The sequence below is a fragment of the Hemicordylus capensis genome, chromosome 1 (assembly GCF_027244095.1).
Source record: "Hemicordylus capensis ecotype Gifberg chromosome 1, rHemCap1.1.pri, whole genome shotgun sequence".
Classification (NCBI taxonomy): domain Eukaryota; kingdom Metazoa; phylum Chordata; class Lepidosauria; order Squamata; family Cordylidae; genus Hemicordylus; species Hemicordylus capensis.
Window position 1 is genome coordinate 12,560,998 of NC_069657.1, and position 24,189 is coordinate 12,585,186.

At 45.2% G+C, this 24,189-nt stretch overlaps 1 protein-coding gene across 3 annotated transcripts in view; it reads left to right on the forward strand.

The window, feature by feature from the left end:
• The window catches only part of MNAT1 (MNAT1 component of CDK activating kinase), a 191,285-nt gene that overhangs the window by 42,130 nt on the left and 124,966 nt on the right, over positions 1–24,189 (forward strand). For all 3 annotated transcript variants that reach the window (XM_053259488.1, XM_053259507.1, XM_053259497.1), the window contains exons 2-4: positions 13,448–13,600; positions 17,381–17,454; positions 23,807–23,910. In XM_053259488.1, the coding sequence (XP_053115463.1) occupies positions 13,448–13,600; positions 17,381–17,454; positions 23,807–23,910 (331 nt within the window). The remainder of the gene's footprint in view (positions 1–13,447; positions 13,601–17,380; positions 17,455–23,806; positions 23,911–24,189) is intronic.

The window sequence follows — 24,189 nt, forward strand, 5'->3', positions numbered from 1 at the left end:
ATCCTTTTAGCCTGAGATATTGTGAACTGAACGGGGACCTTCCGCATGGTCTGCCTCTGAGCCATGGACCCAATTCTGCCTTTGTACACCCCTGTTTTCCCATTACTGAGCCCGGGAGAGCCCTTTTCAGCACAAAGTCTAAGAGAGGGGGAAATGGGGAAGACGAGAGAGGTGTTTGGAAGTAGACCCAAGTGGCATTGTTCTGGAGAGGTAAATAGAGACACACCTTTTCACTTTGGGCTCTGTGTTTACTGGTAGGCAAGTCCTGACTCATAAAATCTTAAAAATGCCACAAGTGTTATGAGTTGCATGGATTTCCCTTTCTTAGAAAAATCTGTGATTTTTTTGGAGCCAGAAGTGTTCCTTTGGCTTATGTGGCGTGGGCGAACCAAGTAGGTAAACAGCTGTCCAGCCCTTGAGAGTCTTAACAAGAAACACAGAAGAATCAGCCTAAAAAGTTCTCTTGCCATGCAGAAAGTTGAGCAATGAACTGGCTGCGTCTAGGAGCTGCATTCTTGATGTTTAAGCTTGTCTTTTATCAAGACTATTTGTCTTGGCTCCCGTCAACTGAGAGGCAATTGGTGTCGAACTGGGTTTCAGATGGACTTAAGGAGGTGCGTTACGCATAAAAATTAGGACGTTTCGTGCAATGATCGTCACTCATGTTTAAAAAGCTTCCTTCTGCTGCCAACTCTCTTTCCCATGCCAGGAGGATAACTGAAAGAGATTCCTCCCCCTCCTTGAGTGTTTGAGCCCATCTGTTTGCCCAACACGCTAATGGATTTTGAAGTGGCCCTTCTTGCACCTTGGGTAAATGTTGTGTTTAACCTAACATTTCATACATATTGTGCAAGGGCTTATTTTTCTCAAGAAGCAATAGCTCCTTTCAAAATGGTTACAGGGAGGGGTGTGTGCGCACACATTTAAATCTACACACACATATGTTCAGGTCCCAGAGCATGGCTTCAGGGCACATAAGAACAACTCTGCTGGATCAGACCCAAATCCATCTAGTGCAGCATCCTGTATCCCACAGTGGCCCACCAGATGCCTCTGAGAAGCTCATAATCTGGTGGGCCACTGTGGGAAATGGGGTCTTAGAATAGAAGGGCTTTGGGCCTGATCCAGTAGGACTGTTCTTATGTTCCTGTTCATGCTTTCTCCTGCTGTTGCTCCCTTGCATCTGGTATTTAGTGGCATCTTGCCCTGCTAACTGGGCAAAGAGGCACCTTTTACCGTGGTGATTCTCTTTATTTAGCAGGGGGAGAGTAACTGGCCCTATCCACCCCCAGCACAGTACTTCCAGTGACTGTTGCTGGTGTGTGTCTTATGTTTCTTTTTAGAATGTGAGCCCTTTGGGGACAGGGAGCCATTTTATTTGTTTGTTGTTTCTCTTTGTAAACTGCCCTGAGCCATTTTTGGAAGGGCGGTATAGAAATTGAATTAATAATAATAATAATAATAATTAATGAGTAAAAGTAGAAAAATCCACAACAAACAGCAAGTGCCGCCTTTGTAAAGAAGCAGATGAAACAGTGGACCACCTGATCAGCTGTTTTAAGAGGATCGCACAGACTGACTACAAACAAAGGCATGACAAGGTAGCAGGGATGATACACTGGAACATCTGCAAAAAATACAAGCTACCTGTAGCCAAACATTGGTGGGACCATAAAATTGAAAAAGTTGTAGAAAATGAAGATGTAAAAATATTATGGGACTTCCGACTACAAACAGACAAACATCTGCCACACAATACACCAGATATCACTGTAGTCGAGAAGAAGGAAAAACAAGTGAAACTAATCGACATAGCAATACCAGGGGATAGCAGAATAGAAGAAAAAGAAATAGAAAAAATCACCAAATACAAAGATCTACAAATTGAAATTGAAAGGCTGTGGCAGAAGAAGACCCAAATAATCCCAGTGGTCATTGGCGCCCTGGGTGCAGTTCCCAAAGACCTTGAAGAGCACCTCAACACCATAGGGGCCACAGAAATCACCATCAGCCAATTACAAAAAGCAGCTTTACTGGGAACAGCCTATATTCTGCGACGATATCTATAACCATTGACAATAAAATTCAGCCATCCCAGGTTCTTGGGAAGGACTCGATGTCTGGATAAAACAAACCAGCCAATAACACCTGTCTGACTGTGTAAACAAGAAATAATAATAATTAATAATCTTACCTGTGAGGTGGCCTATAGCCATCAGACTAGAAGCCATTGATAGACCTGTCCTCCATGAATTTGTGCAAGCCCTTCTTAAAGCCATCCAGGCTGGTAGCCATCACCACATCCCTTGGCAGATAAATCCTCTAAGGAGCCCAGAGCGATGTACTACATACTTGAGTTTCTCTTTCACAACAACCCTGTGAAGTAGGTTAGGCTGAGAGCAAAGTGACTGGCCCAGAGTCACCCAGCTAGTTTCATGGCTGAATGGGGATTTGAACTCGGGTCTTCCCGAGTTAAACATTAAAATTGTTTAATGATTTTAATATTTTATTGTTTCAGTTGTTGTATGTTGTGTTTTTAATTTTTTGTACATTTTATGTAAACTGCCCAGAGACGTCTATGCTGGGCAGTATAGAAATACGCTAAGTAAACGAATACTCAGTGCTAACTTTCTGAAACCTGGCAAGAGGGCTCCAAGTACCTGCTGGTAGCCCTTCAAGTACCCCTAGGGGTACTAGGACCCCCTGCTCTGATTGAGTTCTGATGCGCTGGGCCCTGCTGCTGCTGTGGTCTTGGGGCTCTTCGGATGCTGGATGCAACAGATGCGACCTTCTGTGCTTGCATGGTCCAATTACAGGAACATGAAGTACACAAAACCCTGTCTTTTCAAAGTGATGCAGAAGTGATGGCTGACAGGAATATAAAGTTGAGTTGTCAGGGCTGGCCCAAGGCTCAGGCGTGCCCCTGATGAAGCCCACCTGGGCGCCCCTGTCCGCCCTTGCTGTCCACGTACCTACTTTGCTGATTTGGGTGAGTGGGCGTACGCTTCCCATTGCCTGCCTGCCTTCCTGGCTGCCACCTCCAACCACCGAAAGCAGAAGAAGCCGCGACTGAATGCTGAGAAGGGCAGGAGGGTGAGCGGGCAGTGAGGAGCGTGCATCTGCCGTCCTCGCTGCCATCTCCAACTGTTGATTTCACGACGAGCTTTCATGATGTCATTATAGCTTGCTGCGAAGGTGGCAGGTAGCGGTGGCGGTGAGGAGGGTGGTCAAACAGGTGGGAGTTCCCCATCACCTGTCCCTCCTCCTCACCACCTCCTCTGCACCTGCTGCTTTTGCGGTGAATTCTAACGACATTGCCGTGCGACGTGGCTCCTTCACCATAGCTCACCGTGAAAATGGCGGGCGGGGATGCGGGGAGGGCAACAGAGAGCACCCACCTTTAGACTGATTTTTCTACTGGAAAGTTTATCCACAGCTTTGCTGTATTGTTCTAATGTTTGATGTATTTGTATGTTGATATATGTTAGGATATACTTTTCTGAGAGCTTGGGTTGTGAAGGTTGGCTAATAAATGCCATGAATAAATAAATCCTGGAACGAACCCACATCTGCTAAATTTTAAGTTTTTCTGTAAATGGAGAGCTGAGCGCTGCAAAGTGGCAGATTCATCTGTCCAATAGCGTTCAGCAATTGATTTTGGGTAGAGAAGCATGCTCTCCTACATTCCTGCATTGGCGCTTTCGATGCTGGCCCATCGTTTGTTTCTATAGGCAACCGATCCAGAACAACTGCGGAGTTTCAAGCAACTCTTGTTGTTTTAACATTCTCTTTAATGTTATTTGAGAGGGTAGAACAAACACTTGAAATGCATTTCTGAAGTCCATTTGCTGATTCTCTGAACTCAGCTAAGTTGCCATCCAAATATTTGGGTTGAGCATGGAAAGCCGTGCAGTTGCAGGACTGGAGACATTAGCCATTCCCTCCTTCACATTCCTTGATGACTCTTGCCAGGTTTGTATAGCGGAAGGGCTGGGAAGGCAGCTCTCTTCTGCTGAGCCGTTCCTCTAATACTTTGTCGTTGGAAAAGGGGAAGCAGAATCTTGGCAGGTTTAGCTGATGTTGCTGCAAATTAGTGATTTCTAATACCTTTTACCCCGAGTGAAGTTTTCCACATAGCTTTATTTGCTGAGGAGCCCCTGGTATGCAATCTTTGTACATTGCAGAGAGGATGCTGGGTGTCTCTTTAGTTCCTGAAGTCACTCTAATTGGCTTAATCTACTACACAGCAGTGTTCCCTCTAAGGTGTGCGCATGTTTTTAAATGTCCGTTCAGATAATTTTAGATCCCGCATAGGTTGAATCAGGAAGGCCCCATTCTGAATGTGTGTGTGCCCGCACTGCCTTGATACCGCTGCCCTGAAATTTTTTTTATTCTGCATACCGATGAAAAGAGTTAGAGGGAACACTGCCACACAGGCTTGTTGATAAGTGTATTATTATTATTTTAAAGGGAAATGATGTAGTGATGATTGGGGCAGGGGTAGGCAATGTTGGCTCTTCAGCTGTTGTTGAACTACAACTCCTGTCTTCCCTAGCCACAGGCTGGGGATGATGGGAGTTGTAGTTCAACAGCCGCTGGAGAGCTAACGTTGCCTATCTCTGGATTACAGTGTTGGACTTTACCAAGGAGACTTGGGTTCAGATTCCTGTTCAGTGAGCTCAGTTCCCCTCCAACAGCTTACTGCAGGGCTGCACAATGTTGGCGCTCCAGCTGTGGTTGGACTGCAACTCCCATAATCTCTGAGTATTGGCCATTGTGGCTGCGGATGATGGGAACTGTATTCCAACAACGTCTGGAGGGCCGACTGGGTGCAACCCTGACATCTAGGTAGTCTTGAGATGGCCCGTGTCTCTCAGCCTCACCTATCTCACAGGGTGGTTGAAAGGCCGTCCATGTATGGCTCCTGGAGCTCTTTGAAGGAAGATTGAGATAAAAATCTAGTACTTTAAATGAATAATTGATTTATCCAACACATTTGTATACCGTCCCAAATCGGCGTGACTGCTCAGTATACAACAAAAATAAGATGAATTAAACAAAATCATTTAAAACCCAACATTAAAAATGATTAAAACGGTAAGTCTGATTAAAAGCCTCGGGGAACAAATGTGTCTTCACTTCAGTGCCTTTTAAAAAGTTGTCAAGGAGGCTCTTGTTTCAACAGGAAGCCTATTCCAAAGCCTTGGGGCCAGCAATGGAGAAGGCCTGTCTTCGAGAGCCACCAGACAAGCCAATGGCAACCGTAGAGAAACCTCTTGAGATGATCTCAATGCCATATGAACTGCCTTGAAAGTGCTGGAGGAAGGGCAGAATGCAAATATAATAAGTAAATAATCTATTCTCAGTGCTGTTCAGCAGCTTTAGGTTTTTTCCCCCTTGGGTAATGTGGGAAAGTGTGCTGTTAGAACAAAGAAACTCTGGCTTCATTGTCTGGATCATGAGGAACATCTCAATTTATTCTGCAAACACTGCTAAAAATGGCAGCTGACATCTGCAAGAGCTGAAGACAAACCCAGAGACAAGATAAGTCCGTACGTCAATGCGCACGAGAGTAGTAAGGTTGGCTTGCCACTCACCCCTCACCTGTGGCAACTGGCAGGTAGGAGTTGCCTCCAGACCACCAGGAAGGGAAGCTTTCATTAATGGGAAAAGAGTTGGTGCTCTTACTCTCCTGCCTCGCAACCTCTCAGGCCATATTGGAGATGTAAGATGCAAGGCCAATGAGGTGCAATTATAAACTCATTTGCAAAGGCATTTAGAATACAAAGCTGCATCTCTTTTATACTGGTGTTTCCCAACAGATGGGCCACGGCTGGTGTGCCACGCTGACTCTCTGAGTCAACTCCAAAGTGGAGTGTTTGAGTTTCCTGCTTTTGCTCCCCTTATGCACTGAGAGGAACAGCTCCAAAAGTGGGAATTTAAACTCTCTGCCTTTGTCAGTGAGTTGTCCTGCAATGCACCAGGCGGGATCTGTCCCGGCACATAACACACAAACATCATGCTGCAAAGGTGGGGCAGAGAGAGAGAGGCGGTATGAGTGTGAATACTGGAGGAGAAGTGTGCCTTGTTTTTTCTTCTTTAAAGTGTTCCTCAGGCCAACGAATATACATTTGGGGCCATGGAGCCTAGAAACTGGGATACTGTATTCAGAGGTAGTTATTTAATAAAATCTGTATTCATCTCGAGCAACTCTGTTTCTGTTCTAAGTGTGTTACTTGCAAAGGGGATAAAGAGAACCCCATTTACCCTCGTTCTCCACAGTGTCTGTCACTAAGTCTGGTAACTTCGCCAAGTGTCCATTGTTTGGCTAATAAATTTTTGGACTGGCTCCCAAATGCAAAGAGAGGCCTTCTCAAGGCCTGTCTCATGAAGAGGACCCGTGACTCCAAACACGGTTCTTCTGATGATGGTGCAGTGTCTGTCTAACTGCTGAATCAATTCCCCTGATGACGACCAGCCAAAATGCATTGGGAATAATTTGCTTTACTCAACCATAATCTCTCTTGGCCTTTCTTTTTGCATCTTTCCTGCTTTTTACGTGCATCTTTTTAATCTTGCCCTTCCTCCAAAAACCTCAGAGTAGTATATATGGTCCCTGTCTTTTCTCCTCACAACAACCCTGTCAGGTAGGCTGGTTCTATTATATGACAGCTAGCCCAAGACCAGCTAGTGAGCTTCATAGTTTAGTCAGGATTTGAACCTGGGTCTTCCTGGCTTTCATCCAACACTTTAATTTTTTTTAATTTTTTTTTACATTTTATATCCTGCTCTTCCTCCAAGGAGCCCAGAGAGGTGACTACATACTTAAGTTTCTCCTTCCTGTTGCCTCCTCCCACCGTAGTGTAGATGATGCTACAAATATCCAGTGTAGGGCTGTATAGCAAGACAGGCTGGTGCATAGGTTTGTGGGCTGATACTTTTTATGGAAATAGGAACACAGGAAGCTGCCTTATGATGAGTCAGACCCTTGGTCCATCTAGCTCAGTATTGTCTACACTAGCAGCAGCTTTTCCAAGGTTTCAGGCAGAAGTCTCTCCCAACCCACCTGGAGATTCTAAGGAGCACCTGGGATCTTCTGTATGCAAGCATGGAGATGCTCTTTCACTGAGCTATGGCTGCATCCTTAAGGGGAATGACTTACTGCACTCGCTTGCAATCTCTCATCCAGTTGCAAACCAAGGCAGACCCTGCTTAGCAAAGGGGACAATTTATGTTTGCTGCCACAAGACCGTGTGAAGGACTGATGCTCAAAAGTTAAGGTGCTTGTTTTTCCTGCGACAAAGCTGCCTGCCGGTAGGAATGTGCACGAGCCAGTTCGGCGCCTTCTCTGGGAAGCACCGAACGGGCCCGAGCGCCGGTGTTCGAACCGGCTCACTGGGCTGGGGAGCGGCTCCCTTAAGGAGCTGGTAAGGAGCTCCTTATCCGCTCCTTCCCACCGCTTTTCTGGGTGTGGTGCCCGCTTCCCAGCCGGCTGTGCGGGGCTGAAGCGCTCTTCCCCGCACCTGGAAAAGTGGTGGGGTCGGTGGGGGGAGTTCCTTACCAGCTCCTTAAGGGACCCACTCCCTGCCCTGCCAGCCTGTGCACGGGCCGTTTGTGCCCATCTCGACCTGCCAGCTCTGCAAACATTCTCTAGTTTCCCTTCTCCCATCTTAGTTTTTCTAGGGCTTGGTCACAGTGCGCGTGTTGGATGTCCACCTGCTTCAGAACCCTAAAGACCCAGAAGCAGGTGCCCTTTCTGGAGTATTGACACTCTCCCAAAAGATCCACGGCGGCAGCTGTTGAGGCCCCTTCCTTTCGTTGAAAGGGAGCCCTATTTATATCTTTGGTGGGCTGGCGGGAGAAACAGTTGTAACCGACGTGACTGTCTCTCCGCAGCCATTCCCACAGCGAGAACTTTCAGGGAGGCAACGGTGCGAGTTCGGAGCGAACTCACTTTCTCTGGGAGCTTCTCGAGATGAGGCTGGCTCTGGTGATCGATACCAACTCTGTAGCCAACCGGTTTTCTCTACCCTTGTTTTCAGGCCAGGGGAGTTTATCCAACAATGCACTTTCAATTATTTGTCCTGGGCTTAGCGTTGTCGGAGTGAAAGGTACCTCAGTGGAGTTCAAATAGGACTTGCTCAGCCAGACAAATAAACATTGCTTTCTTTTTTTATTTAGATTCCCCACCCACAGATGCACACACCCCATCCCAGTGATGTCTTCCTCAGGAAAAGGTTGGGGAAGCAGGGAGGGGGCAAGTGTTGCTTTAACCCCACCCTCGGTCCTTACTACTTTTGTGGCTGGGGATGATGGGATTTGTAGTCCAGTAACATGCAGGGACTCATGGTTAGGAACTCCTGCCATAGAGAACCCAGTTTCAAAAGAGTATTCTATTCCAGAGCCGGGAAAGCGTGATGAAAACGGTCAGGGGTCTGCAGCATCTTCCTTAGGAGGAATGGCTAAAGAGTCTGCTGTCTGCTGAGTCAGATCATTGGTACATCTAATTCAGTGTTGTCTGCACTGACTGGCAGCAGGTCTCCGGAATTTCAGATTGGGGTCTTTCTCAGCCCAGCCTGGGGCCTTCTGCGTGTGAAATACAAGTCTTGCCACTGAGTTTAAGCTTAATACTATTGAGCTAAGGTCCCCTTTCCTCATCACTGGCTGTGACTATAGTGTCCCCTGCTAACTGAGCAAAGAGGCACCTTTTTAAAGTGGTGATTCTCTTGGCTGAGCAGGGGGAGAGCAACTGGCCCTATCCATCCCCAGCACAGCATCCCTCCAGTGGCTGTTGCTGGTGTCTATCTTATGTTTCCTTTTTTTTTTTTTTAGATTGTGAGCCCTTTGTGGACAGGGAGCCATTTTGTTTGTTTGTTTGTTTGTTTATCTGTCTATTTATGTAAACCGTTTTGGGAACTTTTTGTTGAAAAAGCGGTATATAAATATTTGTCATATTCAGGGAGGGAGGAGAGAGAGAGTGTACACACACACACACACACACACACACACACACACACACACACACACTTTTCCCTCCTCTTTATGACCTTAGATTAGTAAATGTAAAAATTTGGCGAGAAGAATCAGTCATGCAGATAATTTAATTGTAAATCTAGTTTCTGTACATACGTTCTTCGCATCGTGTGTAAATGTTGTTTGCGAATGTGAACTTCCAATCTGGAGAAAGTTGCTCCTCTCCTCCCCCACTCATGTTTCCTCCCCTTTTCCCCGGGGCCAAAGTGGTGGTTGTTGATTTTGTTGTTAATAGCCTGAGTACATGTAATCACATATTTCAAGCAGTTTTTCTTCTTTCTGAAATCCAGTCTGACTAGCTTGCTATGACCTTCTCCTAAACCTAGTTTCTGCTGTCTTTTAACTTCGTAGATCAGGGGTAAAGGGCATTTTGTGGAGGGGACAGTGTTTCAGTATTGGCCCCTTTGCCTGATTATCCATTGTGAGCAATAAAGACATTTAGGTGAGAAGCTTGCCAGGTTTGTCTTCTAGTTCCTCACTGTCAGAGCTGTACCATCAGCAGGATCATGTGGTGCAGTCCTTCATTGTAGGTTCAGGTTGTTCCATGTTGGAATGCTTTCCCATGTTTGTTTGTTTTGTTATCTGAATAAATAGAATTATAATAAAACTGCCCGTGTAATGTGATGTAGTGGTTAGAGTGTCGGACCCGGACTGGGGAGACCTGTGTTTGAATCCCTATTTGATGGTGATATTCGCTGGGTGGTCTTGTACCAGTCACTCAGCCTGACCTACCACCACACAGGGTGGTTGTGGGGGAGAACCACGTACACCTCCCTGAGCTCTTTGCGGGGAAGGCAGGATATGAATGAAATAAACATTTATATGTTGCTTTGCTCTAGATATATGTTCAAAGTGGCAAGCAGAGATAAAAATCCGTCCATACAGCTTTAAAATATTAATAAATACCATAGTTACACAGAAGGAAAAAAGTACAAGAAACGTAAATTATGGCCATAATAGGAGATTAAAAGGCTGTTGGAACAAAGTGCCCCCGAATCAAAACGTTCAGGAAGGAGCCTAGTGGATCTCCCCTGGAAGGGTATTCCACAGTCTGTGGGTCCCAACAGAGAAGGTTCTGTCTCTACTGTGTTTCTGATGATAATGGAACGCAGAGAATGGTTTCCAGTGGTGATCGTCACACTTGGGCATATTGGAGAATATTCCAATATTCAAGGCGCTGCCTTATATTGAATCAGAGCCTTGGTCTGTCTGGCACAGTATTATCCACACTGACTGGCAGGGACTCTTCAGGATTTCAGGCAGGGTCCCCCCCCCCGCCCCCGTCCTCCCTGATGTCAGGAATTGAAACTGGGACATTCTGTTCAGCCGAGCAGATGGTCTGCTACTGAGCTATGGCCCATTCCATGTAGCTATTAAGGTATTCTGGTCCTACCTAGGCGGTTAAGGGCTTTTAAGGTTTAATTCCAGAAGCTGAATGAAGCCTGGAAGCAAATGGGTAGCCAGCGGAGATGGTCCAAGATTCTCTGAGACAAACACAAAAGAAGCCAAATGTATATACAGATTGAGTATCCCTTATCCGGACTGCTTGGGACCCGAAGTGTTCTGGATTTTGGAATATTTTTGGAATATTTGCATAATGAAATGTCTTGGACATGGGATCCAAGTCTAAACATGGAAGGTTTCTTTTTTTTTTAAAGGTTTTATTTAAGGTATAAAAACAAATAAGCATTGAATTTACAATCATTCCAGGTAGCTGTAAATGTAATGAAAACTAACTGCGAGAAAATTTTCAATGCAATAATGTTGCTGGTCATGTTAGACTAAAACATGGCATTTTAGGTATGGTTGAAATTCAGATTTCATGTGAAAATAATGTTTTGTACTTCCTAAAAAATATATATTTTTAAAAAGGGATTTTTTTTTTTTTGGACAAGTGTACCCTTTCTGTTGCAAACTTCAGCTCAGGTAACCGAGAAGGCGGGGGGGGGGGGAGGTTTACATCTAGATTAAATATATATGAGACTGATTTGCATTCAGATTAACTGATTTACATTCAGTTACTCATTTTATTTATTTTGGCTGGGTTCACACAATCACAAGGATCCTGGTCAAAAAGTTAATCAGGATTAGTGAGCCCTGTGGAACCGATTGTGAGAACACAGAATTTCAGGCCAATCCTGGTCAAACTGCTCTTAACGAGGCTAGGAGGAAGATCCTCCCTTCCCTTCTGCAGCACACACTTGGGCTTCAAGCCAAATTTGTTCCTCCGATGGGGAACAAATAGCGCATCTGCAGCATGGGGCGGCAGAAGGGCTTAACCATGGTTTAGTGTTTAAGCCTGAACCAAGCACTAGCTCTCTACTTGGACTGCTTCTTTTTCTCCACTGATTAATCATAAACTGGTTGCATCGGCATGTAAGTGCTAAGAAACAGCTGCACTAGCACAGCATCATAATTAATCAGGATGATATGCAAGTGTTGATAGGGTCCTGTGGCGCTGCAGGCACATGCCCCAGCACAAAGGATTAGGACAAAAGAATACACAACAAACAACAGAAGCACATGCTTTTGTACCAGCTGGCGATATAAGAACATAAGAACACAGCCCTGCTGGATCAGGACCAAGGCCCAGCTACTCCAGCAGCCTGATTCCCACAATGGCCTATCAGATGCCGCTGAGAAGTCCACAACCACAGGCAAGAGAAGAATGAATGCCCTCTCTCCTGCTGTTGCTCCCCTGCAACTGGTATTTAGAGGTATCCTGCCTCTAGGCCTCACTCTATTACCTTACATCACCTTACATCACACTATTGCCATCAAAACTTGTTGCAACTGATAGATCTGTCTTCCATAAATTTGCCTAATCTGCTTTTAAAGCCATCCAAGCTGGAGGCCATCACCACATCCCATGGCAGAGAGTTCCACAGATTAATTATGTGCTGTATGAAAAAGTGCTTTCCTTTTGTCAGTCCTAAATTTTCTGGCAATCAGTTCCCTGGTCATGACGTTGTAAGAGAAGGAGAGAAATTTCTCCCTATCCACTCTCTCAATACCGTGCACAGAGAGCCCCTAAATGGGCCAAAACCAGCCAGTCCGATCTGTCATTTGGGAGGCAGGTGGGCTCAGAGAAGGAGCTCTTGCCTAGGTGCACCCCTGATTCTAATATGGAAACTGTAGTTTGTATATTACAAATGATAACAAACTGGGATATTAGCCCATGGTTTGATATCCTGCTTTTCTCAGTTCAGGGCTCGACATCTTTTCTTTGGGAACAAGTCCCAGAATTTAGGATCCAGACTGCTTTCTGTTCCATGGGGCCGGGGCCGGGGCCGGGGGGGCAGGGCAGATTCACCGCTTGCTGCCAGCAGTGCCCTCTGCCCTGCGGCCAGACTCTGCTCTCAGCCCCAGCAACACCATTCCCTCCATGGTGGGGGGACTCTCCGCTTTGCTTGGCCTCACCTTGCTTGTTCCTGCTGCCGCCACCTCCTCCTGGTCACTTCTGTCTGGTTCAGGCAGCCAATGGGAAGGGAACAGGCAAAGTGGAGGAGGGTTGGTCCCTCCTCCTGGCCATATCTGTCCATCATCTGGCTCAGGTGCTGCACTCTCCAGGAGGCACCATGGTGAGCTGGCACCTGGGAATGGTTGAGCTCTGGGTTAGTTAAACCTTGGTTTGAACAAACCACTGTTTTGTGTTTCTGGACGAAATTCTATTCTGTGGTTTGTTTCAAACAGCAGTTGAAAGTTTTTAGATTTCCTCCTCCTCCTCCTCCTCCTCCTCCTCCTCCTGCACAAAGCAGGGAGGGGAGGTTCTCGGAGCCTGGTGCTTGCTGTGGCGCATGCTCGTAATGCTAAGTGAGATGAATGCAAGTGATGTGTTGGTGGCCTCGGACATGGGGTCAAGTCACGCGATATTTTTGGTTGCACACCTAAAAATGTGAAGTTTGATGGGGACCAGATGGTTGGAATTGGTCACACGATTGGCTGCAGTTTCCTGTTGCATGTATTCTTAATGGCAACTTTGACTCTGCATGGCAACTTTGACTCTGTGAAACAGCCCTTGGATATAGTCTCGTTACATGGCCTTGGACAAACTGCTCTATTTCTTCTTTTTAAAATGTTACTCTAACTCAGGCGTGGGCAAACTTGGCCCTTCAACTGTGGTTGAACAACAACTCCCAACTTTCCCAGCCACAACAAATTGTGGGTTGGGATGCTGGGAGTTGTATTCCAGAAACAGCTGGAGAGCCAAGCTCACCCACCCATATTGCAGGATTGTCATTGGGCTGAAGGTAAGAGTGGCATGTCCGTCCTTTTTTCTGCACATGCAGGGTTTCTTCAAAATTAATTGGAGAATGTTGAAGATCGAAAAATTTGAGATTGGTGTTGGCTGCTATGTGTGGTTCCCCAACGCCCAAGCATAAATTTTTGCATTCAGATGTTTTCCTTCTTTCAGCTGTGAAAGTTGCGTGGAGCTGCTGTTTGTCCGGGGGGCCGGGAACTGCCAGGAGTGCGACACCCCTTTGCGGAAAAGCAATTTCAGAGTGCAGCTCTTTGAGGATCCAGCTGTTGACAAGGAGGTGGAAATCCGGAAGAAGGTGTTGAAAATGTGAGTGTCAGGGCCCTGCAAATAAGCTAGGCCTCATCTGTTCATTCTTCAAGGGTTGGCATTTGCTTGTTTTGTGGGCGGGGGCATTTTAAATGATGCACTAACATTTCTTGGTTTGGATATCCAGAGATGATAAATGTGGTATCTTTTAATAGATACAAAACCAAAAGAGGTTATCGATGGTCTCATCACCAAGTTAAAAAAAATTCTGTTTCATAAAGAACATGTTTTTTACATTGCAGATTTGAACAGATGTAACAATCTGGATGGAAATAACCTGTACTGTTGACTTAATGTGTCAGGAGATTTTAAAGTCCAAGTCTTTGTAAATGGTTTTCGACAATCATTTTATTTTGATCATAAAAGTTCTGTATCTAATTTTTTTCATGATAAAAGAGCCACCAAAGGCAACCTGTCAAAACATAACTGACAGCTGATTATAAATGTTTTTATTTTAACAAGCATTTGTTGTAGAGCAGGTTCTTTTAAAAAGAAAGATCACTTTACCTGCCTGGCATATATACTGTTGGGTGTGCAAATCTGTGAATTTTTAAAGTTCTATTTACACAGATAGAATGCTTTACAAGTGAAATCTTGGCTTTTTACCCAGATGTTTGTAAGTGTTGTTTTTGTTGCTGCTGCTCTGTATTTTATGGTCCTATTATGTATGTTTTTTTAAACCTTTAATTAGATTTGTATTCTTATATACCAATTTAATATTTTTATTGTGTAACTGTTTTGTAGTCTCATATTGTTTTAAATGTTTTGTAAACCTGTTTTAATGAAAGGTGGTATGAACATTTAAAGATAAATAATACATACACCCACACATTAGGGGAGATTGGAGATAAAAATCAGAGGTGAGATCAGTTAGAGACTGCCCAGTGAAGAAATGTGACTTGCCCAATACTGTTTATTCTATAAAGAAAACAGAATGATGTAAATAAAAGTTTAAATGGGAACTCCCCTTAAGGCAAAACTGGACTGCCTTAATCAAGGCACTGATAGGAAACATGGCAAACCACTTCCTTTTTAAGTAATTCAATTTGAATCAAGGCAAAACTGGATTGTCCTCCAAAAATGGTAGCCAGTGGCTTCTGTAGAAATGAAAATACTTATCCTTGAGTTTTGAGCAAAGGCGGCGCCAGATGACGATCTGCTGCCCCCTGAGCTCTAAAGATAATATAGGCTGGTGGGCCCCCATTTTAGCTAGTTTGTCTGCGTCCTTCTCTATGTCTCATCTCTCATTTAGATTGTGGACCAGAGGGTAGTGCCTACGTCTTCTGTTATGTCTTGCACGCAGCAACTAGTTTTTGATGGCCCTCTAGAAATGACACTAAAAAAATCATTATCCTGGCTTCTTTCTAGTTTGTATACTCATGTTTTTTTTCATGGAGGTTACCTCAACCTTTTGGGTTCAGGATATCTTCCAGTAGAACATCTTCTATTAGTAGAGGAATATGCAAACTTTTGAGTTTACACACCTGAAGGGTGGGAATGTAGCTAACCATTCTTCAGACTCTGCCTGACGAGGAATTATGTCCTATTATTATTCTCTGGGGCCAATAGAGCAACACTTGTTTGAGTCATCTTACTGGGGTGTGAGGCGGTGGGGCGGGTAAGAAATGGTGCAAGTAATATATTCAAGTCACACTGGCTGATGTGCCCCACACTGTAATGAACCAGTGGGTGGTTCAAAACTGCCTATGCTGCTGGAGGACTCTAATGCGTACACCACAGTGCTGTTGCACAAGAGGGCTGTTCTGGTACACATCACCCTTGTGTGACCCCAGGTAGCACGCTACTTGCATTGGGAATAATGGACATAATGTTTGAGATTGCAAAAGGATGAGTTGTACTGGAACAGCCCTCTTGCACAGCTGCACTGTGGGCATGTGTGTTAGAGCCCCACAGCAGCGCAGGTGGTTGTGAACTGCCAGTGTTATGCTGAGGGGCATGTCTACCACTGGCTGACATCCTAAATTACTCAATAGTACTACACAAGTAGGGGCGTAGCCACTATTGGGTTACTGGGTTCAAAGAACCCAGGCCACCGCCCCACAGGAGCCGCACCTTGCGGCCTGGACATTTCCCCCACGTCTGATGTCAGATGCGGCGGGGGGCTGCTTTAGCTCCTGAATGGGGCTGTGCAGCCCTGTCCGGGAGTTAAATGGCTAGCACTGCATTCGCAGCACAGCCAGGAGCGGCTCTCCCTGCCTTTAAGGCAGCCCCGGCCTTGATCTAACTCCCGAACGGAGCCCCGCAACCCTGTTCGGGAGCTTGACCACACCCCCATGTCTGATGTCAGATGTGGGGGTGTGGAGAACTGCCTGCATCAGAAGTAGGGGGCAGGGCGAGGGGTGCTGCGGCTGGACACGGGCCGCCGCTGGTATCCCTCCGCTAGTGTACACAGGAGTTACTCCGAAGGACTACCAAATTTCAATAATAATTGCTCTAGTAAAATTAGTTGGTGTTGACCACTGCCCTTGGAACAAGGTGGACTTATTTCTTAAAAATAAAAGAGCAAAATCACCGTTTAATCAGGCGACAGAAGGCTGGTGGCACTAGGTGGGTTCCCATGGGCAGGGCGTTCCGTACTACTGGTGCCATGACTGAAAAGGCCATGTGATCCCCTGCTGAAGTCATTGGAGCAATGCAGAGAGGGCCTTGGGTGTGGGATGGAGCAGATATTAATTCAGACCACACACCCTTTTACTTAGGACCTCTATCCTAGCTATAATTTTAATTTGGAGAAGCATTTTCACTGGCTGTTTAAATTGCTCAAGAGTTCAAATGTGGTCAGTCCAATAGCAGGAGGGGGCGGGTGAGCAGGGGGGAGCGGGGCAAATGAGGCACAGCTGCGTCTGGTTCCCAGCAGCTCTGGTTGTGCCTCTCTCTCCCATTCTGCTCTGGTGTTAATGAGAAAATAAGAACAACCCTGCTGGATCAGGCCCAAGGCCTATCTGATCCACCATCCTGTTTCACACAATGGCCAAGCAGATGTCTCTGAGGAGCCAACATGCAAGAGTTATGTGCATGCCTTCTCTCCTGCTTGTGCTCCCCTGCAACTGGTATTGAGAGGCATTGTGCCTCTGAGCCTGGAGATGACCCACAGACACCAGACTGCTAGCTACTGATAGACCCGTCCTCCATGAATCTGTCTAAGCCCCTTTTAAAGCCAGCCAAGCTGGTGGCCATCACCACATCCCATTACAAAGAATTCCATAGATTAATTATGTGCTGCCTGCAGGCTGGCCATGCATCAGATAGAGCTGTGTGGGCTGGTCAGTGATTAACTGGCTCGTATCACTCAAATCCCCACTGATACCTGTATCGGGCAGCAGTGATATAGGAAGGTGCTGAAAGGCATCATCTCATTCTGTGCGGGAAATAGCAATGGTAAACTCCTCCTGTATTCTACCAAAGACACGCAGAAGGCTCTGTGGTCGCCAGGAGTCGACACTGATGGCACACCTTACTTTACTGTAGCTCTACCTGATGAATAGCCGGCCTGAAGACAGTGTAGTGCTTGTTAATGCCAGAGTGGGATGGGATGAACAGGAGAGGCGCAACCAAAGCTGCCGGGGAACCAGAGGCAGTTGTACCCCGTTCAGTGCCCCCCAGCTTGTTAAGGCGAGCCGCTCATGGGTCATTCCAGACAAGCCTTAGGTTCTGGGTCTTCCGCGTCTCAATGAGAGTGGTGTGGCATAAGAAGCTGTCGTTCTAGCGTGGTGGCTGTATGCAGAGGCATTGTTTCATTAATACGCTCTTCTTTTAAAGATACAACAAACGAGAAGACGACTTTCACAGTCTGAATGAATATAATGACTTCCTGGAAGAAGTAGAAGAAATTGGTAAGGCCTTATGCTGGTATATTTGATGCGCTGGACGCTTTTATCTCCTGCGTGTCTCGTAGAATGTTACAGCGAAATCTCTTTTCACTGGGCTTTATCGTGGTACCCAATGGTTATCTAATTACTATCTCCTTACATTTTTAACCGTAAGCTGTTCATCTGGAGGGTATATTTCACTAATAAATGTCATTTCTAGCTATCGGGGTTGAAATGGGTGAGGGAAAGCATACAATAGTTCTGGCTTACAGGGAAAATATTGTAAGGGCGTTGCTGACATTGTAAAAGGGGGGAAAAGAAATAAAGGGTAAAACTGAAATTCTTCACCATCAGTGCCCCCAATGGCTTTATTTACCGTGAAAGAAGCCATATGGCCCCCCTTTCATCCTCTTGCTCCTTCAAGTACAGTAGCAGGGAGTGCTTTGATGCTTTTGACCCTGCATACCATTTTGGCAGTGTTTTTATGGTGCTAATGCAAGAGGAGGAAGGTTTAAGAGCAGGCCTTGATCTCTCTCTCTTGTTGGATTTCAGGCCTACAGATGCTGTAGCCTGAGGGCACGGGCTTTTGTAGGGGGCGGGGGTGGGCCGTTAATTTGGGGATGGGGAGAGAAGAGTGGATGAGTCAAAGACATTGCTAAGAGAGGGAGATTTTATAAAACTGCCCAATGAGATGAACTGGGAAAGGTATTAGGTTTGGGAGGATATAGGCAGGTAGGAACATAGGAAGACCCTTGTTAACTGGGCAAAGGGATACCTTGTCAAGGGAAGGGATATTTATCAAGGGGGAGGGCAAATTGCCCCACCCAGCCCAGCATAGCATCTAGACAGTGTGTGTTTAGATTGTGAGCTTTTTGAGGACAGGGGACAATTGCTTTTTTCCAATTCTTTTGCTCTGCAAACCACTTTGAGAAGTTGTTGTTATTGATAATTAGTACAGGAGGACCTTGTTATCTGTGGATTCGTGTATCCGTGCTCAGGAAAAAGACACCGACCTCGGCTTATGTGGAAAAAACAAAAGAAAACATATGCCAACCACTCATATCCATGGGTTGGAGGTGGTCAGAAATGACAGCAGAGGTCATTTTCAGCCACCATTTTGTTTGTCAGAGCCATAAAAAGGCTCCCATTAAAAAAAAAAAAAAAGTCAACTTTGACTGATTTTAGGGCACTCTGGGGGCACAGCACGACTTGTGGGGAGCAGCAAAGCATAGTAAGGAGCTCCCCCCTCCATTCCATCCCCAGAAAAACCAGCCAATTTTAGGTAGTTTTGAAGCATCTTTGGCTGACTGGGGACCTAACTCCTGTGAATACATTGATGTAATGCCTCGATATTCACGGTTTCCATATCCACGGTACAACTGCGGGACGAAACCCCCCCTGAATATTGAGGTCCTCCTGTATTCAGATTTATTATCATCAAGCCATCAGACCAAGGGCTATCAAGTCCAACATTCTGTTTCCCATGGTGGCCAGTCAGATGCCATTGGGAATGTAATGTTTTAATGATTGTTTTATTGTGTGTGATGTTTTAAAACAATTGTACTACTTGTTTTGAGCCAATTCAGATGCTTGTTAAACAGCAAATCTGAATAAAATGTGTTTAAGAACAGCCCTGCTGGATCAGGCCCAAGGCCCAATAGATGCCTCTGGGAAGCCCCCAGTCAAGAGCTGAGGGCATGCTCTCTCTCCTGCTGTTGCTTCCTTCCATCTGGTATTGAGACAAAGTTCCTTATCAAAGACTCCTGAGGAAACTTAGCTGTCATGGGATAAGGGGTCATGGGATAAGGTACATGTGTGGATTGCTAACTGGTTGAAAGACAGGAAACAGAGGGTAGGTATAAATGGAGAATTTTCACAATGGAGGGAAGTAAGAAGTGGGATCCCGCAGGGATCTGTACTGGGACCGGTGCTTTTTAATTTATTCATAAATGATCTAGAAGTAGGAATAAGCAGCGAAGTGGCCACATTTGCAGATGATATCAAACTCTTTCGGGTAGTGAAATCCATAACTGATTGTGAAGAGCTCCAAAAGGATCTCTCCGAACTGGGGGAGTGGGTGACACAGTGGCAAATGCGGTTCAGTGTTGGCAAGTGTAAAGTGATGCACATGGGACAAAAAACCCAACTTCAAGTATATGCTGATGGGATCTGAGCTGTCGGTGACTGACCAGGAGAGGGATCTTGGGGTTGTGGTGGACAGCTCATTGAAAGTGTCAACTCAATGTGCAGCAGCTGTGAAAAAGGCCAATTCCATGTTAGGGATAATTAGGAAGGGGATTGAAAATAAAACTGCTAATATTATAATGCCCTTATACAAAACTATGGTGCGACCACACTTGGAGTACTGCGTACAATTCTGGTCACCACATCTAAAAAAGGACATTGTTGAACTGGAGAAGGTACAGAAGAGGGCAACCAAGATGATCAGGGGCCTAGAGCACCTTTCTTATGAGACAAGACTACACCACCTGGGGGTTTTTAGTTTAGAAAAAAGACGACTGCGGGGAGACATGATAGAGGTCTATAAAATCATGCATGGTGTGGAGAAAGTGGATAGAGAGAAATTCTTCTCCCTCTCCCATAACACTAGAACCAGGGGTCATCCCATGAAATTGATTGCCGGGAAATCTAGGACCAACAAACGGAAGTACTTTTTCACACAATGCATAATCAACTTGTGGAATTCTCTGCCACAAGATGTGGTGACAGCCAACAACCTGGATGGCTTTAAGAATGGGTTTGGATAACTTCATGGAGGAGAGGTCTATCAAGGGCTTCTAGTTGGAGGGCTGTGGGCCACCTCCAGCCTCAAAGGCAGGATGCCTCTGACTACCAGTTTCAGGGGAGTGAGAGAGGGCATGCCCTCAACTTCTTCCTGTGGCTTCCAGTGGCATCTGGTGGTCCACTGTGCGAAACAGGATGCTGGACTAGATGGGCTTCCTTGGGCCTGATCCAGCAGGGCTGTTCTTATGTTTTTATGTAGAGGCATCTTGCCTCTGAGGCTGGAGGTGGCCTATAGCCACCAGAGAAATAAATATATTCTGGAAGTAATGTGTCATGCTTTTTGTTTGGGAAAACTTATAGTGCCTCAGGACTGAGGATATTTTAGAGGTGTGGTTTAGGTCTGTGCCAGTGCCTGCTATACTTTGTCATAATCACCTCATAACAAGTAGTTAGAGGTCCTTGGAGAAATGCCTGTGCTTACAAACTGCATGATTGGGCTAGTGGTTTTGGAGGCACTGCCTGAATTGGGCAAGCAAAAGCCTGGTTGCCATTGGCCAGGCAGGCTGAGGTTATTGAGGCAAGGCAGATGTTGAGAATGCAAACCAGCAAGAAAGTCAGCAGAGAAACAGACACTGGCAATTGACAGCAGTTTGGTCAAGAATGCAATTCCAAGGGTAACGGATTCAGGCATGTTAACATTTTTTCAATAGTGTATCCATATGCAAACCTTCAAGTAGATATTCTCTATATCCACTGGCAAGAGAATGTCTTCTACTATAAGGCCATATTTTTAAAAAATGCAATATTTTATATTTAATAATGTAAAAATATTTCATAGATTTCTAATATTTACAAAATGAAATATTATCGATAGTGTCTGAAACATGTGAAATACCTTTATAATGGAATATGAAATGATGTCCACACATTCTGATTACCAATATATTCATGTTTCAGACACTAATTGTAATATTTAAGGGTTTTGTGTAATAAGGCCTTATAATAGGGTTATATAGAATATCAACTTGAACATTTGCTTATTGCTACAGTATTGAAAAAGTGGTAACATGCCTGATTCCGTTACCCTTGGAGTTGCCCAAGGGCTGTCTAGCTCAAGTTCTGAGGAGCCAGGCCAGACGATTAGGCTTTATAGGGCCAGCTGAAATTCCATTGGCTCCTTGTGTCACCTGACGGCTGCTGAGTTAGTATACTGCCATAGCACCTCCTGGCCATCTGCACTGATAGTGCCCAAGTGGAATGGCTAGAAAGCCAGTGGCTCCCTCTTGGTGCAGAGAGGAAGGCGACAAGTCCATGGTTTGAGACTTCCCACACTGGCTTGGGCTGCAGCGAGTAAGGAAAAGTAGCACAGGTCTTGAGACGTGGCCTATTATCGTATATGCAGTTTCTGCCTTGTCTTCTGCCTAGTCCCACAATGGCTTGGAAGACTCTCCTTCCTTTCACTTTGAAGCATTTTCCTTTTCCCTGCAAAGTCAGAAGAATTTTTGTTGAGAAAACTGTTTCTTCAGACACTGAATTGGTATTCAAAGAGAATTAAACCTTTCAGGCTCATGAAACAATGGGCTTTTTGTATTGCACTTTGACAGATGTCTAAAGGCAGGCCAACATGTAAACCCGCCAGTGAGAGATGGACGAAGAGATAAAGAAAGCTAGTCTACGCTACTGCTGCTTCTTTCTTTCCCCCTCAGTCCCCTAAGGCTGTCGACCCACAGGCAGGTTCTGTTTGGAACTTGTGCTTTGCTGTGAGCACGAATGAGCATCTCCGCTGAAATCCTTGCAGAGCAGCCACCTGCTCTGTGGTTCACGTTTTCCTACCATGGAACTGAACCCATATAGCTCTTTTAGGGGGCCTTATGGGATTTTCCATAATAGCCTCAAGGCTGTGGAATGACCTCCCTGATGAAGTTCACTGATGCTTCTCTCCATTAGCTTTTGGGTTTAAAAAAATAATAATGCAAGATCCTTTTTTAATTTTCTGTGGGCATTTGATAGCTGAGTACATAAGATGGTGGCTGGCTAAATTATTTTTTATTTCATTTTCTCTTATTATTTTCCTTTAAGGGTGTTTTTTGTTTTGTTTGAAGCAGCCTCAGATTGTGAATGAGTCAGGGTGTAAATGTTTTAGTAAATAATGTATCAGTTTATTGAAACGCTTTCTGAGTTTGGATTTAAAATAAAATAAAATGAATGAATTAGGGCCTAATGAATGGTCTGGAAACTTCTGAGGTTTCTGCACTATTGAATTCAAGTGTGTGTGCACCTGATGAGTAATCTGGATCAAATCTGGACCAATGGGACCCCGTGTAAGGATGGAATAGAGGTGTAATGTGCAGATTTTTAAAAAATGTTATTGGAAAAACAGTTAACTAGAACAATTAAACCTTACTCTGCCAACTTTAATTATAGCATTTTTATGCAGCCTAATAAAATTTCCTCTAGCTGGTTTACAAAATAAACTATTAAAATACCAAAATTAAAACAAAACAATTAAAACAATTTAAAACCATTTTGTTGGTCAGTGACTGTAATAAAGATGATGATGATTTTAAATGATAGTTATCAAAATGCCTGGCTAAAGAGATGCTTCTTTAGAGCTCTCTTAAGGGCCTTCTTGGTCCAAAGAAAACCTTCCCGCTTCCCCTGAAAGCTATTTTTCTGAAATAAAATGGTGGTGTTGGAGAAGAAAGGTCCATTGGACATTTCCTGTTGGTACTCTGCCTGTCCTTGCAGTATCTAGTGTTGGGTTTTGAGTGCATAGTGGACCTCGAACTGGTGGGGGCATGGATTCAGCTTGGGCGCCACCACCCAGCACACAAGGAATGGAGCTGCAGGGAGCTGAAGCAAGGCTAGTCCAAGAAGCCGCCTTGCTCCAGTAGGCCAGATCAGGGTGCTACTACACCCCGATCTCTGCAAAAGCTCCTGGGTTGGATTAGTCCAGGCAACTCAGAGGCCTGCTCGTGCTGGCTACAGATTGCTTTCACCTTCTTCCATTTATGCCTCTGAGCTGGTGGAATCAGAGCAGTTGACCTCGTCCAACTGTACCATTCACATTTGTGTCAAGCACGCTCAAATTCTCCTGAGGCCACCATTTCCAGTAGTGACTGTAGGAACCGATGGCTGCAGCTAGACTGAGATATCCGCAATTGTTTTGCAACCGGGATCAACCAGAAAATGAGATGTGGGGATGAGGCTGTAACTCAGTGGGACACTTTTTGCTTGCAGAAGGTCCCAAGTTCAGTTCCTGGCAGCATCTTTAGATAGTGCCGGGGAATGCCTGCCTGAAACCATGGGGAGCTGCTGCCAGTCAGGGCTGACAGTACCCAGCCAGGTGGGCCAACGTTCTGACTCGGTAAAAGGAAGCTTCTTGTGTTCATGTGTAAATGCATTTATGCAAGTTTATCTGAGGTGCATGGTTGCCATCTTTACATGTGGGGTTCTGTGGAGTAACAGTTTAGGATGTCTGGAAATAGAAATTGAGTTTTAGTGTCAGGAAAGGAATGTTTTTAGGAAATATTGCCCTTGCATGAAAGTAATGTTTGCCGTGACTGTTGTTAACATCTAGCTCTGCCTCTTCCTCCCCTCCCCACTGCTGTCTTCTGAAATGCTGGTCCAGTGTTCAACCTGACCAACAACGTTGATGTAGAGAATACGAGAAGGAAAATGGAGATGTACCAGAAGGAGAACAGAGAAGTCATTCAGAAAAATAAGATTAAATTGGTTAGTTGCTTTGTCCTTTCTTCATTAAAACTCTTCTTCTGTTAGGGGTTCTCAAGCTTGGATCCCCAGATGTAGTTGGACTGAAGGCTGATGGAAGTTGTATCCCACAATGTCTGGGGACCCGAGTTCGAGACCCTCGGCTCTCTGGATAATTCAAAAAGGGAAGCGGGAAACCGTGGTAGAATACTCAGAAGAGTAGAAATCTTTCTGGCATCTAAACTTATACTTATTTTCAAGTGATTCAAAGGGCTTTTTTAGCTATCAAAACTTTTCTAAATT